This window comes from Argiope bruennichi, chromosome 7 (assembly GCF_947563725.1).
Source record: "Argiope bruennichi chromosome 7, qqArgBrue1.1, whole genome shotgun sequence".
Taxonomy (NCBI): domain Eukaryota; kingdom Metazoa; phylum Arthropoda; class Arachnida; order Araneae; family Araneidae; genus Argiope; species Argiope bruennichi.
The window spans coordinates 45,805,774-45,823,974 of NC_079157.1; the positions used below are offsets into that span (position 1 = coordinate 45,805,774).

The window sequence follows — 18,201 nt, forward strand, 5'->3', positions numbered from 1 at the left end:
TCCGATGAATACATGATAAATCCATTTGATGGATGAGTAAGGTCATTGATAAAATCGATCCAGCGACAAAGTAAATGTTTTGGGAAAGAAATTGATAATCATTTCATAACTTTTTATATAAAAAAGCATATTTATTTTATTTTACATGAACAAATAACATTTATTTATTAAATCAGAGTTTCTTAAGCGTTTCAACTTGCGATTGTTTTTTAGATATGCCTTTGAAAATATAAAAGTTTGAAAAAAATTTAAAAAACGAAGCATTAAAAATGACCCAAAAGACATTAATTTTTAATGTTTATTCGACATTATATGGTGATTGTTTTTTTTACTGTAGATGATTTTTAAATAATTTTTGTTTATAACATCTAAAAGAACATCTTTAGAAATGTTTCATGTGATCGTTCTTGTTGCTCGTCACAACATGGAGCTTAAGAAACCCTATATTAGATTAATACAATTTAAGAAAATATGAATATAAGTCAAAAATTATCCGCATTTTATTTTTGAACAGCAAAAAAAGAAACTCAAGAACACCATTTAAGAATAAAAACACCATTTCTTGACATGGCCCCTTTCTTTTGCAATGCATTTAGTTCAGTGGTGCAAAAACTTATGCATTTCTTGGGATCGGTGATTCAGGTAGGGTAAGAGTAAACAAAGTTGATATACCACGCCTTGTACCTGTTCCTTATATTTCATATTAAAGCTTCGTCAGCGTAAAGTTATAATCTCCATGTCTGCGCACCGCCATGTATTGTATGGAGAACTTCCAATAAATTTCGGCTTCTGAAACATTTAATAACAAAAGAAAAATTGTTCTATTTCTTGATGAATATTGTTAACGGTGAGAGCAATGTTTACTCTTTAATAGAAGGATAAGAAATGGTTATTAAAATTCGTTCACGTGGTTATACTACTATAACCCCGCAACGTCTTTGAACCAAAAGAAAATACTGCTCCTTGATTTGATTCCATTTTAATTTACACTGATAGCAGTTTAATTATATTTAGAGTTAATAGAACGATAAAAAAAGAGGATAAAATTTCTTTCATTTGATCGTACAATCCTGTAACATTTTTCAATTAAAGAAAAACGAATGACTACCCTCTATTCCTTCTTGATTCACACTGATAGCAGTGAGACCATGCTAACTGTTCAACTGAATGATTAGATAAGATGATTAAATTTCGTTCACATGATCACACTATGCACTATTATAACATCTTCCAACCAATGGTAAACGAATGACCTCGCTGTTCCTTCTTGATTCATGCTGATAACAGTGATGCTATGTTCTCTTTAATAGAATAATAAGAAATGACGATTAAATTCATTCACATGATCATACAATCCCACTTGATCTCTCAACTAATAGAAAACGAAAAATTGTTTGATGTTCCTTTTTGATTCACATTGTTAGCAGTGAAGCTATGTTTACACTTCAGTAAAATGATAAAAAATTGCGATTAAATTTCATTTACATGATCACACTACGACATCACATAATCACATTACTACATCACATGATCACACTACTACAATGCCACAGCATCTTCCAACTAATAGAAAACAAATAATTTTTCCACTGTTTCTTCTTGATTTACGTTGTTAATAGTATATTCTTCAATAGAACAACAAAAAATTGCAATTAAATTTCATTCATATGATCGCACGACGACATCACATGATCATTACATCTTCCAAACAAAGGAAAACGAAGAATTGCTCGTTGTTCCTTCTTGATTTTAACTGATAGCAATGAAATCTTGCTTACTGCCCAAATGAACGATTAGAAATGAAAATTAGATTTCGTTCACATGATCACAATCTTACAATCCCTCAATAGCTTCTAACCAAAAGAAAAAGAATGATTGCTCGCTGTTCATTCTTGATTTGCGCAGATAGTATCGGAATTATATTTACTCTTCAGCAAAACGATGAGAATGGGCGATAAAATTTCAATTACATAGCCACACTGTTGCAGTATGGTTATGTATCTCGTTATCTGGTATGCGGTTCGGGTTGAATGCGGATAATTTTTGACTTAGCTACGCACACTTTTATACGAAAACGATGACAAATATGGATTTTAAATATATATATAATTATTTTCAATCAATATGTTAAGTTAGAACAAAGAGTGATATGTGTTAAAAGATTTGCAAACAAAGTATCACAGTCCCATAAACAAGTAAACAAAATCAGATATTTTACACATTAATCGGGCATGGGCTGATCCAACCGTTGAAGACCTTATCCAACTCTAAAGCTGTTGCTATGCAGAGGTGGTCTTTGAATTGCCCACTTATTGCCTGAATTCCTATAGGCAGCCCTCTGCTGGAACCTGTAGGAATTTGACTAGAAGGTAAGCCTAATATATTGAATATGCAGGTGTACGCTATGTTGGGATACTTAGGGATGGTCATCAGATAATGTGGAGGGGGCTCGGGATGAGTTGGCACTAAGAGAATAGCATCATCTTTGAATAGCTCTTGAAACTTTCGTTCCAGTTCCTTGTACTGTTCCAAGCAGAAGTAGTAAAAATCGTCTTTTTCTCTTCTGTCCACCATTCCGAAGAAAATGGCTGGGAGGGTATGGTCCGACTTCTGGAAGATGTTCTTGAACAATTCCCACCATAAGTTGATGCCTTTGTTGTCTCCCTGCAAGTAGGATGCAAATGGAGCTCCCCCATATTCCAGTAATTTGGATTCCCAGATGTAAAAGGCGTATTTCAGCTCAGGAAATCGGACGGGAACGGGTCTGATTCCATATTCTTCTTGGAAATGCGTAACAGCCTAAGAAGGAAAGAACATTTCATTAGGAATTTAAAATTTAGAATAATTATAAATATTAACCACAAATCCAAAAAACAACAACATAAAAATATGATATAAACTGATACAGTAAAACTCCTCTAAACCGAACTTGCGTTATCCGAAATGTCTCGGAAATCCCGAATCTTAAAAACATGTACTGTATTGCGTTTAAATAATAGCCATTATTCTCGTGGATTTACGAAATGGATGAGTTTTTTTTTTAATTGAAAAATTCATTTGTTATAAACTATTACTAAGTAAATATTTATGTACAATACAATTCCGGTTTACTGAACTAATAGAGAAAGATTCATTTGGGATTGGGACTGCCTAATTTGAGCCATGGACATTTATTATTATTTTGTATGTAACATATTTATTATAATGGAATATGTAATTCTAAAATGTTTAAAATATAAAACGAATTCAAAACATTCTTTGTAAGGAATATTCATCTTCTATATTCAGCAGGAGTGGTCCCTCGAAAATTTTATCGCATTTTCTCAAGTAAATTTTTTATTCCCTATATGGAATGTTGGACCTGTAGCGATTTGGAATGAGCGAGGATAGAATTTGGGACCTTGTGGTTCGCAGTTCAGTAACATGACCACGATACAAAAGCAATTACTCGGGTGGCGTAGTTGTTAACTGGCTTATAAACTTTCACCACAGACTCTCCCTCCAGTGAGTCGGAGGTAAGACGAACGATATGGCTGTTGAGTGGTGATGTATGTTAGCTGTTGAGTCTAATGCGCCTGTACCCATTTGAGCTGGCGAGCGTGTATGTGAGTGGTTGTTGTTGCTGCGTCAAATGAGTCCGACGACTTTGGTTTGCTGTGGGTAGATGGCGCCACAACAGCTGTACGAAGGTTGAAGGTTCATCGTCCGAGGTCACCAATGTGGCGGATTGAGATGCGCGGGATAGAACTTGGGACCTTGTGGTTCGCAGTCCAGTAACATGACCATGATACAAAAGCAATTTCTCGGGTAGCATAGTTGTTAACTGGTTTATAAGCTTTCACCACAGACCTTAAGCAGGACCTCAGCACCACGAGTGCTCAGATTTTTATTTTCACAGCCAAAAGATGAGAGTAGCATGTTTCTTAGTATGGTAAGAAAGCTTATATTTGTCTATTAATTGTATGCCATTGTCGACAAGGGTTACCCGAGATCTATATTTGACATGAATCTACTGTTTCCATTGAATTTAAGCACGCGATCTTTTGCAATTAATAGCTCGAACACGGTTAAGGCATAAGTACCGAAAAACAGAATATATATTCTGGTGCCTTTTTTCGACTGATCGAAACTAAAATTTGGCGCACAACTGCAATTGCAGTTATCACAAAATTTTGTTTATTTAAATCGTTGCGTTTTGAATATCATGTTTACATGCATACAGAAGTCCATACAGACAGACGATCACCTCCTACAGTTTTCATTCAAAATTTGATAAAGATTTACACGTTAGATGCTAAAACGGAGAACAAAATTTCATCTACCTGAGTTGTCAATTTTTTGAATTAACTCGTTTAAATAAATACGAAAGCACAGACAGTCGACATTTTGAAGGATATGGTTCCAAATTTGACGCAGGTATACATTTCAGATTCTAAAGCTATGAACTATTTTTTGTCTATCTTGCTGTTTACATTTCGTTGTTACAGTGTTTACTTGTATTTGAGCAGCCAGACTTCCTCTAAATGGATTTTGCTCAAAATTTCATAGAAATCTACGAACTTGTATTTGAGAAGCCAGACTTCCTCTACATGGATTTTGCTCAAAATTTCATAGAAATCTACGAACTTGTATCTGAGCAGCCAGACTTCCTCTAAATGGATTTTGCTCAAAATTTCATAGAAATCTACGAACTTGTATTTGAGCAGCCAGACTTCCTCTAAATGGATTTTGCTCAAAATTTCATAGAAATCTACGAACTTGTATCTGAGCAGCCAGACTTCTTCTAAATGGATTTTGCTCAAAATTTCATAGAAATCTACGAACTTCTATTTGAGCAGCCAGAATTCCTCTACATGGATTTTGCTCAAAATTTCATAGAAATCTACGAACTTGTATCTGAGCAGCCAGACTTCTTCTAAATGGATTTTGCTCAAAATTTCATAGAAATCTACGAACTTGTATTTGAGCAGCCAGACTTCCTCTACATGGATTTTGCTCAAAATTTCATAGAAATCTACGAACTTGTATCTGAGCAGCCAGACTTCCTCTAAATGGATTTTGCTCAAAATTTCATAGAAATCTACGAACGTGTATTTGAGAAGCCAGACTTCCTCTAAATGGATTTTGCTCAAAATTTCATAGAAATCTACAAATTTTTGGTGTACATTTCATAAACCAAATTAAATCCGCCTACCTCAAGACTTTTTTTGCATTATCGTGTTTAGAGGCAATCATAATTTCAAAAATGTGCTTTTCTAACTCAAAAAAGTCTAAAACGGGGAGATTCGTCAAAATTTCGATTTGGAATACTGAAAGATGCATTTCCATCTTAAAAAAAGAAATAAATGTATTCTTAAAAATAAATTAATGCTAAGGATAAATTTAGATTCGGATCTAAAATTTATTTTTAATGTTTTAGATTTATGAGAACTGGAAATAACTTTCAGTTTAATACACATAAATAATACAAAAGTTGTCGGATGAATATAATATAGTAATATAGTTGTCGGATGAATAGCAATGGAAACAGTTAGCAGGGCCCGACAGCCTAATTGGGCCCGGGGTAAAAACTTCTTTGGGGCCCCCTTCAAAGCAGTATTTTTGTAAACATATTGCATTTTGCGATATATAAAAACACAGGCTTTGTTGGAGATGGAGTAGAAGACTCATACTTTTGTAAATTAGCAAACGAAAATGGTACCCTCAAGCAGCTTTATAGCCGTAATCAGTTTGTAATTTGTAAAGAAAAGTTACTTTCCATAGATGAGATTTCTTCTCAAGAAATATCGCTAAGAGAAGCCACTGCAGCTAATTCGAGAAATGGAGAGCAAGGTTATACACGCTGTCATTGCAAAAAGAAATGTTTCAATAGTAAATGCAATTGTAAGAGCAAGGGACTCTTGTGCAATTCAAAGTGCCATAACAGTTTAAATTGTTGTAACAAATAAGACAGTATAACATCAATCACATAATTAAGTTTAATACTATAGCTTTAAATTTAATAGTTTAATTACTATAATTTTATTAGCTTTAAATTTAATAGTTTAATTACTATAATTTTATTAGTTTTAAATTTAATAGTTTAATTACTATAATTTTATTAGCTTTAAATTTAATAGTTTAATTAGCTATAGTTTTTTATATATATCCTATTTTGATATATATAATTCCTAATATGTTTTAATAAAAAAGTATGATTTAAAAACGTAACAAAAATATTTTTTTTCAACATTCTTCATCAATGCATGGTGATTGTCGACATACACCGGTGATAGTCTGAATATATAAGAATATAATAAAATATTCGGTCTTTCACCGAGGTATTTGGTATATGTTGACATTCACCGGTGAGTGTCGACATTCTCCAGATTTCGATCATTCACAGTAACATCTACATACGAAAAGTTGGAAAGGAATATTAACAATAGTGAGAGAATTTCATTTCCCCTTTCTGTTTAAACAGCAGTATTAGACTCAAAGCTGTGTAATTGTCGGTGTGAACCATGTGTCTCATTTTAGACGCATGCGTAGTAATCATTGTCGGCAGAGAATAGGAAGGAATTATTTAACTCAAGAACAGCAACAATTTCAATAATATACATATATGAGATTTAACACTAAAAATAAAAACATTTTTATAAAAATAAAGTCTTTAGATGGAAGATAGTACAGACAAATCTATCACACATTCATAAAAAATGATTTATAGGTACTGGTAACGGCATCTCAAAGTATTTCTGACCTTGAATTTTAAACTTAAATACAAAAAGTTTTATTAAACGTTTTGAGTAGCTTTATATGAGTGTTAGAACTATTTGCCTGCAATATTGTTCCTACAGAGTTTATAAAAAAATTACTGTTCCATAGAAGTAAGCAAAAAAGTTTTCACTCTAAAGGAATTTTTATTAAATGTTTTGAGTTGTTTTAGAACTATTTGTCTGCAATATTGTTCCTAATGAGTTTATAAAAAATTACTGCCTCATAGAAGTAAACAAAAAAGTTTTCACTCTAAAGAAATTTTTATTAAATGTTTTGAGTTGTTTTAGAAGAGTTTTAGAACTATTTGCCTGCAATATTGTTCCTAATGAGTTTATAAAAAAATTACTGTCCCATAGAAGTAAACAAAAAAGTTTTCACTCTAAAGGAATTTTTATTAAATGTTTTGAGTTGTTTTAGATGAGTTTTGGAACTATTTGCCTGCAATATTGTTCCTAATGAGTTTATAAAAAAATTGCTACCTCATAGAAGTAAACAAAAAAGTTTTCACTCTAAAGGAATTTTTATTAAATGTTTTGAGTTTTAGATGAGTTTTAGAACTATTTGCCTGCAATATTGTCCCTAATAAGTTTATAAAAAATTACTGCCCCATAGAAGTAAACAAAAAAGTTTTCACTCTAAAGGAATTTTTATTAAATGTTTTGAGTTGTTTTAGATGAGTTTTAGAACTATTTGCCTGCAATGTTGTCTCTAATGAGTTTATAAAAAAATTATTACCCCCTTGAAGTAAAAAAAAAGGTTTTCACTCTAAATTTCAATTTTTATCATCTGAAATACATCAGGCGATATCATTATCACGAAGAAAAATAAATATGCAAAATCAAAATTGTTTTTTACTTTGCTTTTGAAGTTTTATTCCACGATATTAGGATTTTGATTTAATGTTTTTTCATCAAGTCGTTTTCCACTAATGTATTTCATATGAAATAAAAATAAAATTTAATTTGTACAAGCATAAAATGAATAAAATAAAATGAAATAATCAGTATGAAATAAAATAATTATGAAACATGATATTTTCTAGAAAAAAATTTCTATAAACTTATAAAATAACTTTTTAATTAATTCAATAATTCTCTATTATTTAAGACGATAGTGGGTTATTTAAGTTGTATATTCTTTGCAATCTCATCCCTACAGTTAATTTCTAAACTGCATATACATCATTCTATTCTAAATGTAGTAAAGGATTATATTTTATGTAGTTAGAGACAATAAATGTTTTAATGAATTACGAATACAAATTTTTACATAAACTTTCTGTGTTATGAGTTATATAACATTAAATATTCTAAAGACACTAACATTTTAAATTTAAAAAGTAATGTCTCTCTTTTGCTCTAAAACTATGAAAATTTGAATATAACTATTTAAAAAAAAAGTGCGATTTAGACCACTTCATTTAAAGTATCGAAGAATATACGCCAATTCAATCGTTGTAGTATCATTTTGATTAATCAACTTTTATAAATTTTATTATTTTTTTATGGGGGAAGGGGGTTGAGAATTTGCAGCAATTCTTATGTACAATATTCTTAAGAAGAATAATTAAAAAGTATGACTGTTATGCAAATATAACCTAAAGAATAACATTTTAAACTTTATGGATGAAACAAATATAAACAATGTTTTTAATATGAAAAAAAATATTAATATTATTAGAGAAAGAACAATTGGAATAGTTAAAATTTTTCTTACTTTTCTAATGGATTTCTTTATATCCGGGACGACGGTATGAAGTAATCCTGGGAATTCTTCAATATAATACACTTTCACTTTTTTGAAATTCACCTGAAAGGTTAGAATATATCAATTGTGGACATACACTTAAAAATATAAGAGCAAAAATAAAGAATAAATTATTCACTTCGTTACAAAATACGCTCTATAAGTTCCAATAATAAATTATTTTATTTATTAAAATATCTTTATATAAAAAAATAAAACATTAAGATAAACACTTTAGATTTATATAAAATATCAAAATAAAGAGATATTATTACACATAGACTTACGGAATAATGGATATTTTTATACAATTTTTATAATATCAGTTAATAACAGATATTTACATATAATATTTATAAATTTAAATAATATTTACATAGATGTTATTTAATATGGAAAAATTATAGAGAAATACATTTATAGAATGTTTATACAAATGTAGCTGGTCTAAAAAACTAGATGAAAAAAATAATGCCACTTTTGAAGCTAATTGAATGCTAGTTTATATAATTAGCGTTATGTGGAATAAAAGTATTTTCGGGTTTATTATTATGATAAAAGTAATTATTTAATTAATTTCGATTAATTAATGAATGATCGAAGATTTTTGAAGAAGATTTTTTCGGTGAAGATTATGTGCTGATTATGTAACATTTTTGAATGTCTAGACAGGGCTGGAGTAGTTTCCCTTCCATTTGCTTCATTGTTTAAACAGCATACAACAACATAACAAATATTTCTTGCAATATTTCTCGGTCTAATTTTCTTTCACACTAAAAATCAATCGTTTGCCGCTACCCGACGGAAACATCACATGCGATAATGAGAAAACATATTTAATATTATAATCGATGAAATATTAATACGCATGTATAAAAACGTATTGTTACAAACTTTGTAAATATTTCTGTAAACTTTTGTATTCGTTTTGAAATATCTCAGACAGATCTGAAATACTCAGATTCTATGGCGGAAACCGCGTAAATTTGGCCCATTTTACGTAAAAACGGCATTTCCAGTGATTTGGAGATTTTGCGACCTTTTGGCCAGATTCTTGGCGAAAAATAGATAGTTTTTGAAAATTTCATCACCTAAGCTCTAGGACCATTATTAAGCGAGATAGCCTAGAACCCACCAGAACCTTGGAGACAGTCCTAGATTTTCATGCCAAGTCGGGTATAAATACCACTGCCCCATTGACCATGATCATTAGAGAGTACGGTAACAGATTGAAAGACAGGCCCACTGAAATCTGTCACTACAGGGGATAAGCCCCTGCTGGGGTTAGGCGCCCCGTCAACCCAACCCACATACCATGATCATTAGAGAGTAGTGGAGTGTTACTGCACAGAAGCTGTTATCTGTCTGAGGTATTAGAGACCTCTGTGTTTGGAAGCTGTTTTCTGTTATATTAGCTGAATTGCAGCTGCGTAATTGTGACTCGTAGCTGCTGCAATTTCCTGCATCTTCTAGAGATTTCTATGAATAAGCGTCTTGTGAATTTTTGAGAGATTGTTTTATCAACTCTCAATCTACACGAACCCCGAAGCGCGGTACCGTATTCTTCCTATAGGAGTAACATTTTCAGCTAGAAAATTCAATAAAGTTACAGATGCTAAGAGGATTTTATTTTATATAAAATATTATCGACCGAACCAAAATTCATTCATATAGCTCTTTAGACTTTTAATTATCGAGATTGCGTGCTTACCATTAGACAGACAGATTTCTCATTGATAGATTTTGCTTAAATTTAATTTAAAAATATCTATAAATTTGTTGTTTAGACTAGATATCAAATTGATATGTTTATATATTTATACTTTTATATCATATGTTTATATTTTTATGTTTATTTTATATGATATATTTATATTTTTATATTATATGTTTATATATTTATTTTATCCAAAGACAGAAAACGTGACAGACCAACGGACATACTACCAAAATGTGTTTTCTGAACTCTGGAAGGTTCGAAAGGTGGGAATTCATCAAAATTTCGGAGTTCAATACTTTGGAGATTACAATATTTCCTCTCCGTGTACTTCTTATATGAGGATTTAAAAATGTTTTTTTTTTTTTTTCAGACTAATGAAAATTTGAAATGCGAGACATTACATGGCCTATTTCGTATTCAAAATATTAAGCAATAACAGATGAAAAACGATATTCGATAGATATTCTTACTGTTGTGTTCCACTGCAGCCTTTGGTCATAATCCGACAGAACTTTGACGAGAAGAGGAAGATCTTGGGCGTACCGACACATGGGGCCGGTGCTCACAAACTCGACGGTCCGATCTTCAAGATTGGGCTCCATTTGAGAAAAAGGGAAATCGCCAAAGTTGGATATCACACCTGAAACATTGATGAAGTCCATATATATGTAGATTTCAGTGGCACTGTGTACGCACAACTTTGATTTCAAAATAGCCTGAAACTGGAAGGCCAGAAATTTTGGCTGCATTTCGTTTGAGTTTTTTGGCTGTTATTCGTTGAGTTTTTTGGCTGTTATTCATTGAGTTTAAAAAAACTTATAGTCTATTTTTGAAGTTTTTAAAATTAAACAAAACAAATTGATAGTGTAGAAAAATGTGATTTGCATTAAATTTCTTTTCTTGATGTACATTCACCCTTTTAGAACAAAGAGGGTTATACATCCCAAACTTTCTCGCTATACCAGAGAACGCCTTGGTACAACAGCTACGAATTATTATCCTTTGGCATGAATTTAGCATTTCTACTGAATATATCTCATGACACTTGGCGAGTTTTTGGCGATAAATTATTAGTTTGCGGTAAATAGTATCTAAAACACGAATTTGTGTTTTAGACCCGTTTTTCCAACCGACTGAAACAAAAATTTGGCATAAAACTACATTTGTAATCATAAAATCATATACCAGATTTAATATAATTAAACCACTGTGTTTATGAATGATCGTTTTTATATTTTTCTCGAAGCACAGACCGACAGAGGGTCAACCCCTTATTGGAATTTGCTCAAAATTTGAAAGTTGTCAACAATATAGATATTAAATTTGTGTGCCGAATTTCATCCATCTAGATGTCATAACTTTGTAGTTATCATGTTAACATATTCGAACAGCCGGATAGACAGATTTCTTCTAAACGGATTTAGCTAATTTAGACCGTAGCTAAATTAGCTAAGAACATATACCAAATTTCATTTGTCTACCTCAAAGCGCTTTTGTCTTATCTTTGGCACAGAAAGGCAGACGGACATTTTCCAAAAATGTGCTTTTCGAACTCAGGAAAGTCTAAAACGTGGAGATTCAAAAAATCTCTCAAAATCAATCAAATTTTCAAAAAAAATTTAATTCAAAATCTTGAATTCAAATTTTATAGCGATTACTATACTTTCTCTATACTACGTATAGAAAAAAGTAAAAAATGGGAAAAACGCGAATTTGTTTTGACACTGTTCGTGCTATGGGTTAAAAACTGTACAAAAGGTCAAGACAAGAAATGACAGAGCAATTATTTCATCGCAATGAGTTATTAAATATATATCTTGTACAATCTATCACATTTCAGTGCGAGAGCTTTTTGCAATAGAAATTACGTCCAAATAGTTCTCCTTTTCAATACACGTATCCGCTTGTGCATTGAATTGGAGAACTATTTGGGCATAAATTATCGATAAGAATAAGAATTAAGAAATTTTCACTTTCTTTGCCATAAACTATATAAAGGAAGGTTCCAAAATTAACGCAAGATTTGAATTTTCCACCAGTCGTGCAGGAAAGTGTTGGCAACCTTATTAAACCATTTGACAGCTGACAGTTTAGGGTTAGTAAAAAGCACGATAACAACGTGTTTTCATTGTTGAACAATATTTCAAAATTAATGGAAGTCTGGCGCTCAGAGTTCGAAAATTTGAGAATTGGCCCCCTAGATTGTGCGATCTATCACCATTGGATTTATTTTTATGGACTTATTTGAAGTCAAATGTCTATGCCAACAAGCCCAGAAGCATGCGTGCACTAAAAAAAAAATTCAACGCTGCATCAAGGAAATTCAGCCACATTTATGCAAAATGGTCAAGGAAGATTTCGAAAATGTGCCCTCAAAGCCGTGGAGGCCATTTGCCCTTTGTGTTATTCCATTCATAACCCTATCCCAAGTACTTTACGATTTAATAGAAATATAACAATTTAAAGAATTTTTTTTATTTTAATTCAAATCTTACGTCAACACATTGTTTTAACGTGTAATACTCCATTTTTACTAACCCTAGACTATCAGCAATCAAATGGTTATTTTAATAGGGTTGCCAGCACTTTGCTGCTCGAATGGCGGCAAATTCAAATCTTGCTCTAATTTTGGGACACCTTTTTTAAGAACTATTGATTGAAAAAAAGGAGTTGGAATGCATGCGTAATTCGTGTATGATCTTAAAATCCCGTCAATCTCGTATTTTAAAAAAATATACAAACAATGTATGATCTACGATGGTTTATGCTTCTTAGAGTATGTGTATGTCTATACACGTGAAGTAACGGAGTATTTATGGACAATATCTGTCTTATTAAGGAGGGAGGGCATCTTACATAATGACACGATTTTTAGTTCGAACTGCAATCCTTCATATCAGTTGGTAAATTTCAAAATCACTCATGGATTGTTGACATTTCCTATATATCTCATGCAATATAGTATTTTTAATCGTTGCTAAACAAAAGACATTTAAAGCATGTTAACCCTTTCTAAGGCCGTGGGAAGTATGCTTCCCACCAAATTTATCAATCTTTGTATGAAATTATGTAGGTTGGCATAAGTTCTGACAAATTTTTTTAGAAAGGCAGAAGCTTAGATGCTTCAGTTCTTTATCTCACACAAAATGATGTGTCTTGGTTTGTCACTTAATTATTAATTAACCAAACCATGTTAACCCTTTCTAAGGCCGTGGGAAGTATGCTTCCCACCAAATTTATCAATCTTTATATGAAATTATGTAGGTTGGCATAAGTTCTGACACATTTTTTTAGAAAGACAGAAACTTAGATGCTTCAGTTCTTTATCTCACACAAAATGATGTGTCTTGGTTTGTCACTTAATTATTAATTAACCAAACCATGTTAACCCTTTTTAAGGCCGTGGGAAGTATGCTTCCCACCAAATTTATCAATCTTTGTATGAAATTATGTAGGTTGGAATAAGTTCTGACAATATTTTTTAGAAAGACAGAAACTTAGATGCTTTAGTTCTTTATCTCACACAAAATGATGTGTCTTGGTTTGTCACTTAATTATTAATTAACCAAACCATGTTAACCCTTTTTAAGGCCGTGGGAAGTATGCTTCCCACCAAATTTATCAATCTTTGTATGAAATTATGTAAGTTGGAATAAGTTCTGACAATATTTTTTAGAAAGACAGAAACTTAGATGCTTCAGTTCTTTATCTCACACAAAATGATGTGTCTTGGTTTGTCACTTAATTATTAATTAACCAAATTAATAAATTAATCAAATTAAATTTATCTAATAAGCTAAATGAATCCCTTTTCTTATTCTAATTTCAAGCCTAAAATATTTTAACATAATATGACTAGAAAAAAATGGCCCTTTAAAGGGTTAAGTTATTTTCACTTTGTCAATGTTCTGTAATAACATTAGAAACATTCTTAAATACTGTGAAAAATATATTTCTGTCAGATAAACTGATACGATCCTTATTGAAAACAACATACTGAATATTTATAAGCCATCATTCCGATAATATTTTCATTTTCGTTATTCTTTCTGCGCGAATAGCATCTTTCGACCCCCATTGGTTTGCGAATTATTGCCTTTCAAATTTTCTCAGGACGGAATCATCTTCTACATTTTTGACAGTGCACTAAATAGATTTTTTTCTTTAATACTCTACTCAAAGATATTTTTCCTCTATAATACTCTAATATATTATCAAATTTCTCGTCCTGTTTTAAAAATATGTGGGTACATATTCCTAAATGCCATTAAGAAGAAAAATCAAACATTTAAAACTACTTATGAAAGTTATCTGTCCACTTATTGTGTGTTAACCATTTTCGAAAGTCTCGGACAATTCATTTTGATAAACATAATTTTGCATATTCATAGTAGAAAAGAAGAAATTTTTGAAACTTTTGATTTATTTCATCATGGGAGTTCTAATTTGTACAAGAGAGAAGCGATGATAAATTGACCTCTGTTTACATCGCAATCTAAGAGCAAAGTGGCAGAAATTCTTCCCTTCAGTGATTTTACTATGAGATTTTGATAGGGATTTTATATATATGTGTCAACATAATCAAGGAAATCCTAGGTATCTTTGAAAGGTATGTGTAAGTGCTAAGGATGTTTACCCCTTCGTTACTAATGTGGTAACCATGAAATCAGCAATTTTATTAAGCATGTAATAATTAAATAATTAATTAATTAAGCATGAAATAATTAAATAAAAAAGTAGGAATTGGATCAGGAAATAAGGGAATATTTTAGAATCAAATTAACATGGACTAAAATAAGATAAAAATTAGAAAATGAATTAGAATTTAAATTAAATAAAATTATATTTTTACATTATAATTACATATTATTACAAATATACAACTTTAGTAAGCATACTAAAAAAATTAATAAACAGAGTTAGCTCTAAGAACATAAAACTGAACATTGAATACTTGAATATTGAACATTGAATTGGTCATTGGCCCCCGAAGATTCAAGTATTTTTATTTTTCAATAGCGCACAATACAGGCACGAAGTGCACGGCGCAACCATTATGCACTGTTGCCACAAATAAATATTAAATAAAAAAAATATACCTTTTGTTGGCTTGTGGCCATAAATGCCGCAGAATGAAGAAGGAATTCTTATACTGCCAGCAATATCATTTCCGATTCCTATTAGAGCTCCAGCTGAAGTAATGATGGCCCCTTCGCCACCTGAAATGCAATATTTAAGAGATGTTTCTGCCATTTTTAGTGTAAATAATAGATTCAAGGGGAAAAAAAATCAAATCTGCAATATGAAACTAGATAGTACATGCATCGCACAAGTTCAGTGTATCGATTACATTGCTTTGTTTTGCTTCATTTTTTTTTCTGCTTGTTTGCTTGTGAAACACAAATATTGCATTTAATTTTCGATATAACGTCAAACAATTTTTATTTCATTTTAAATACAACATTAAACAAAAAATTAGTGCTTACAAATAAAATAAAAATACTTTTTCTAGTGACAACTTTGGGAGGCGATTCATTGGGGAGCGATATCATACGCTTCTTTTCGCCTCATGGCTTTATATGAGAGTTTAATATAAGCAAATTTAAATAAGGATATTTAATGATATCCTGTTGACTGTGAAAATTTGCACAGATACTTTGACGATAATGTTAGAATTTGGCCATCATTTTCGGCAGTTACCGTTGACGAATTAGATTTAATATTATTCGGAATCAGATTAAAAAAAACTAAATGAAGATTTTACAGTTTCACCGAAGGTATCAAAATGGCGTGGAAATAATACTTATTTATATTTGAGTGGTCAAAATTGTTGGTTTGGTTATCCAAATACAAAAAAAAAAAAAAAAAAAAAAAAAAGTCCGCACTATAATTCTGAATAACATAAAGCTAGGATGTCAAAAAAAAAAAATTTTTAGCGTTTAAATAAAAGGTTATATTTTGTATACGTTATTAATCTAAGAAAGAAAAATTAAATTAAAAAGTTGTATGTGTTTAATAAATTTTAAAAGTATAAGCCATTGATTGTTAAGAAATCTTGATGAATCCAGAAAAATACTTTTTTCATGGAATTCTTCCTTTTTATTTTTATCTAAGCAAATTATTTACTATTCGACTGAAGTGCTTGTTTTAGTTGATAATTATGATGTGCTGCTATGTTGCAATAATAATTTTTTACCCTAAATCCCGTCATTGTAGGCAATCATTGTTTTTTGAAAAAGGTTGGCGTAACAATATCCCAAGAATGGAAACAAATGCGCCAATTTTCACAGCCAAAGGGATAACATGCAAGTACCTAACCAACATAAATTTTAATAAATTTGACAATTGATTAGTATATTGATTTCTTTTAAATACATTATATTTAGAGCTTTCTAACAGGAATGATAACAACGAGGCAGATGGTAATAAATAATAAATAACAGAATAATAGATATTCTCTTTGTGTTATATTGAGTTTTCATTGATTAAAAGACAATCTACATTATAAATATAAAATAAAGTAACCGGACGTTCTACATTAGCCGGATCATTCAAGAATTTCAATTGTTTTTCCATATTTATTTTTCCCGATTTGCAATTAAATACTTCAGCATTTTTTTTAATTCCGAATTTTACTTAATAATAATATTTAATTTTATGAAAACCAATAAAAATAATTTAATTTTAAAATGAATTTTTCATTCCAGTTTTTGTTAATAAATATAAAGTAAACTGCCAATTCAATTTTCCACTTTGTTGGAAAATTACAAAAACGCCTCATGTTTGAATTAAATGGCTTGAACTATTCCATTTATTTTTATTAGTAAATTATTCATATCAAAAATAAGATTAACTGCATTTAATTTATTCAAAAATTAGCTTCTGAAGAATTTCGTTTTCCAACTTGTATTAGAATGGGACTTCCTAAACATGTTCGAGAGGGAGGAATCAGTAAGGCGGGAAAATGGTAAAAGTTGTTGTAAAATATTAAAATTAAATTATTTTAACCATTCTTGATCATATTTTAAACTTTTTTCTTACCAACCATTTTATTGTTTCAGTCTTTAATTAAATAATATTTTTTTTTTTAAATTTTAACTCAGAAACTTTCAATTTTCCTAATCTAGAAACCCGGATTGATGGATCAGATTTTACAACCACTTGAATACACTAGTCCCTTCGTTTGAGCTTCGGGTAGTAATAAAACGTTTTTTAAAACGTTTAAAATAACTTTTTATTAATTTTCTGGAAAGCAAAAATAATTTTTATATTAAAAACAGCTTGAAGCACTAAAAAGTACATTGGAATTTAACTCATATTCTAAGATATTTTAATTATTGATCAGGAATTTCTCAATTTAATATATTCATTTATGACTATGTATATTAATTTCAATCACTCAGATTTTTCTCATTTGTTTCGACTCACAAGGTTTTTAACAGAAAGATTATTTATTTATTTTACTTTTTGTAAAAATAGGAAATCCAAGTTTTTGTAAACTTTTTTTTTACTTTCGACTTTTTAATCTTTATTCAATTGGTGATTATTATTATCATCATTGAATTTCGTAATCGAATTTTTTAATCAGAAGCTCTTGTTGAAATAAATCTAAATTTAATTAAATAAATTGATTAATTGTTGAAAGTATTAAAATGTTATATTGTCTTCGAAAATACATGAGTACAAAATTTCAAAGCTTTGGTCTATAAGAAATGAGAGGCGATTACATAAAAAAAAATTCCCTTTTTACAAACATGAAACAAATCAAGATAATTAAATCCAATAAAATCATTTAGTTTAAATATGCACGTCTGTTACTGTGCAAAAAAGAATAATTTTTATTTTAAATGTTTCGTTCTTTTCAATATTTAATTTATATTCCATTATTACCAATAATATGGAATTTTGAAATCAAATTGATCTCTCATTCACCTCTAGATGATAAAAACCATAAGAACATAAATTTATCTTAATTA

The 18,201-nt window shown here is 30.3% G+C and overlaps 1 protein-coding gene across 1 annotated transcript in view; it reads right to left on the reverse strand.

Moving 5' to 3' along the window:
* Nucleotides 1–185: 185 nt before the first annotated feature.
* Nucleotides 186–18,201, reverse strand: part of LOC129976514 (fatty-acid amide hydrolase 2-A-like) — a 28,572-nt gene continuing 10,556 nt past the window's right edge. Inside the window, exons 5-8 of the mRNA XM_056090121.1 lie at nt 15,325–15,444; nt 10,696–10,865; nt 8,476–8,568; nt 186–2,799 (exon numbers count right to left, since the gene is read on the reverse strand). Of these exons, the coding sequence (XP_055946096.1) occupies nt 2,215–2,799; nt 8,476–8,568; nt 10,696–10,865; nt 15,325–15,444 (968 nt within the window). The 3' untranslated portion in view covers nt 186–2,214. The remainder of the gene's footprint in view (nt 2,800–8,475; nt 8,569–10,695; nt 10,866–15,324; nt 15,445–18,201) is intronic.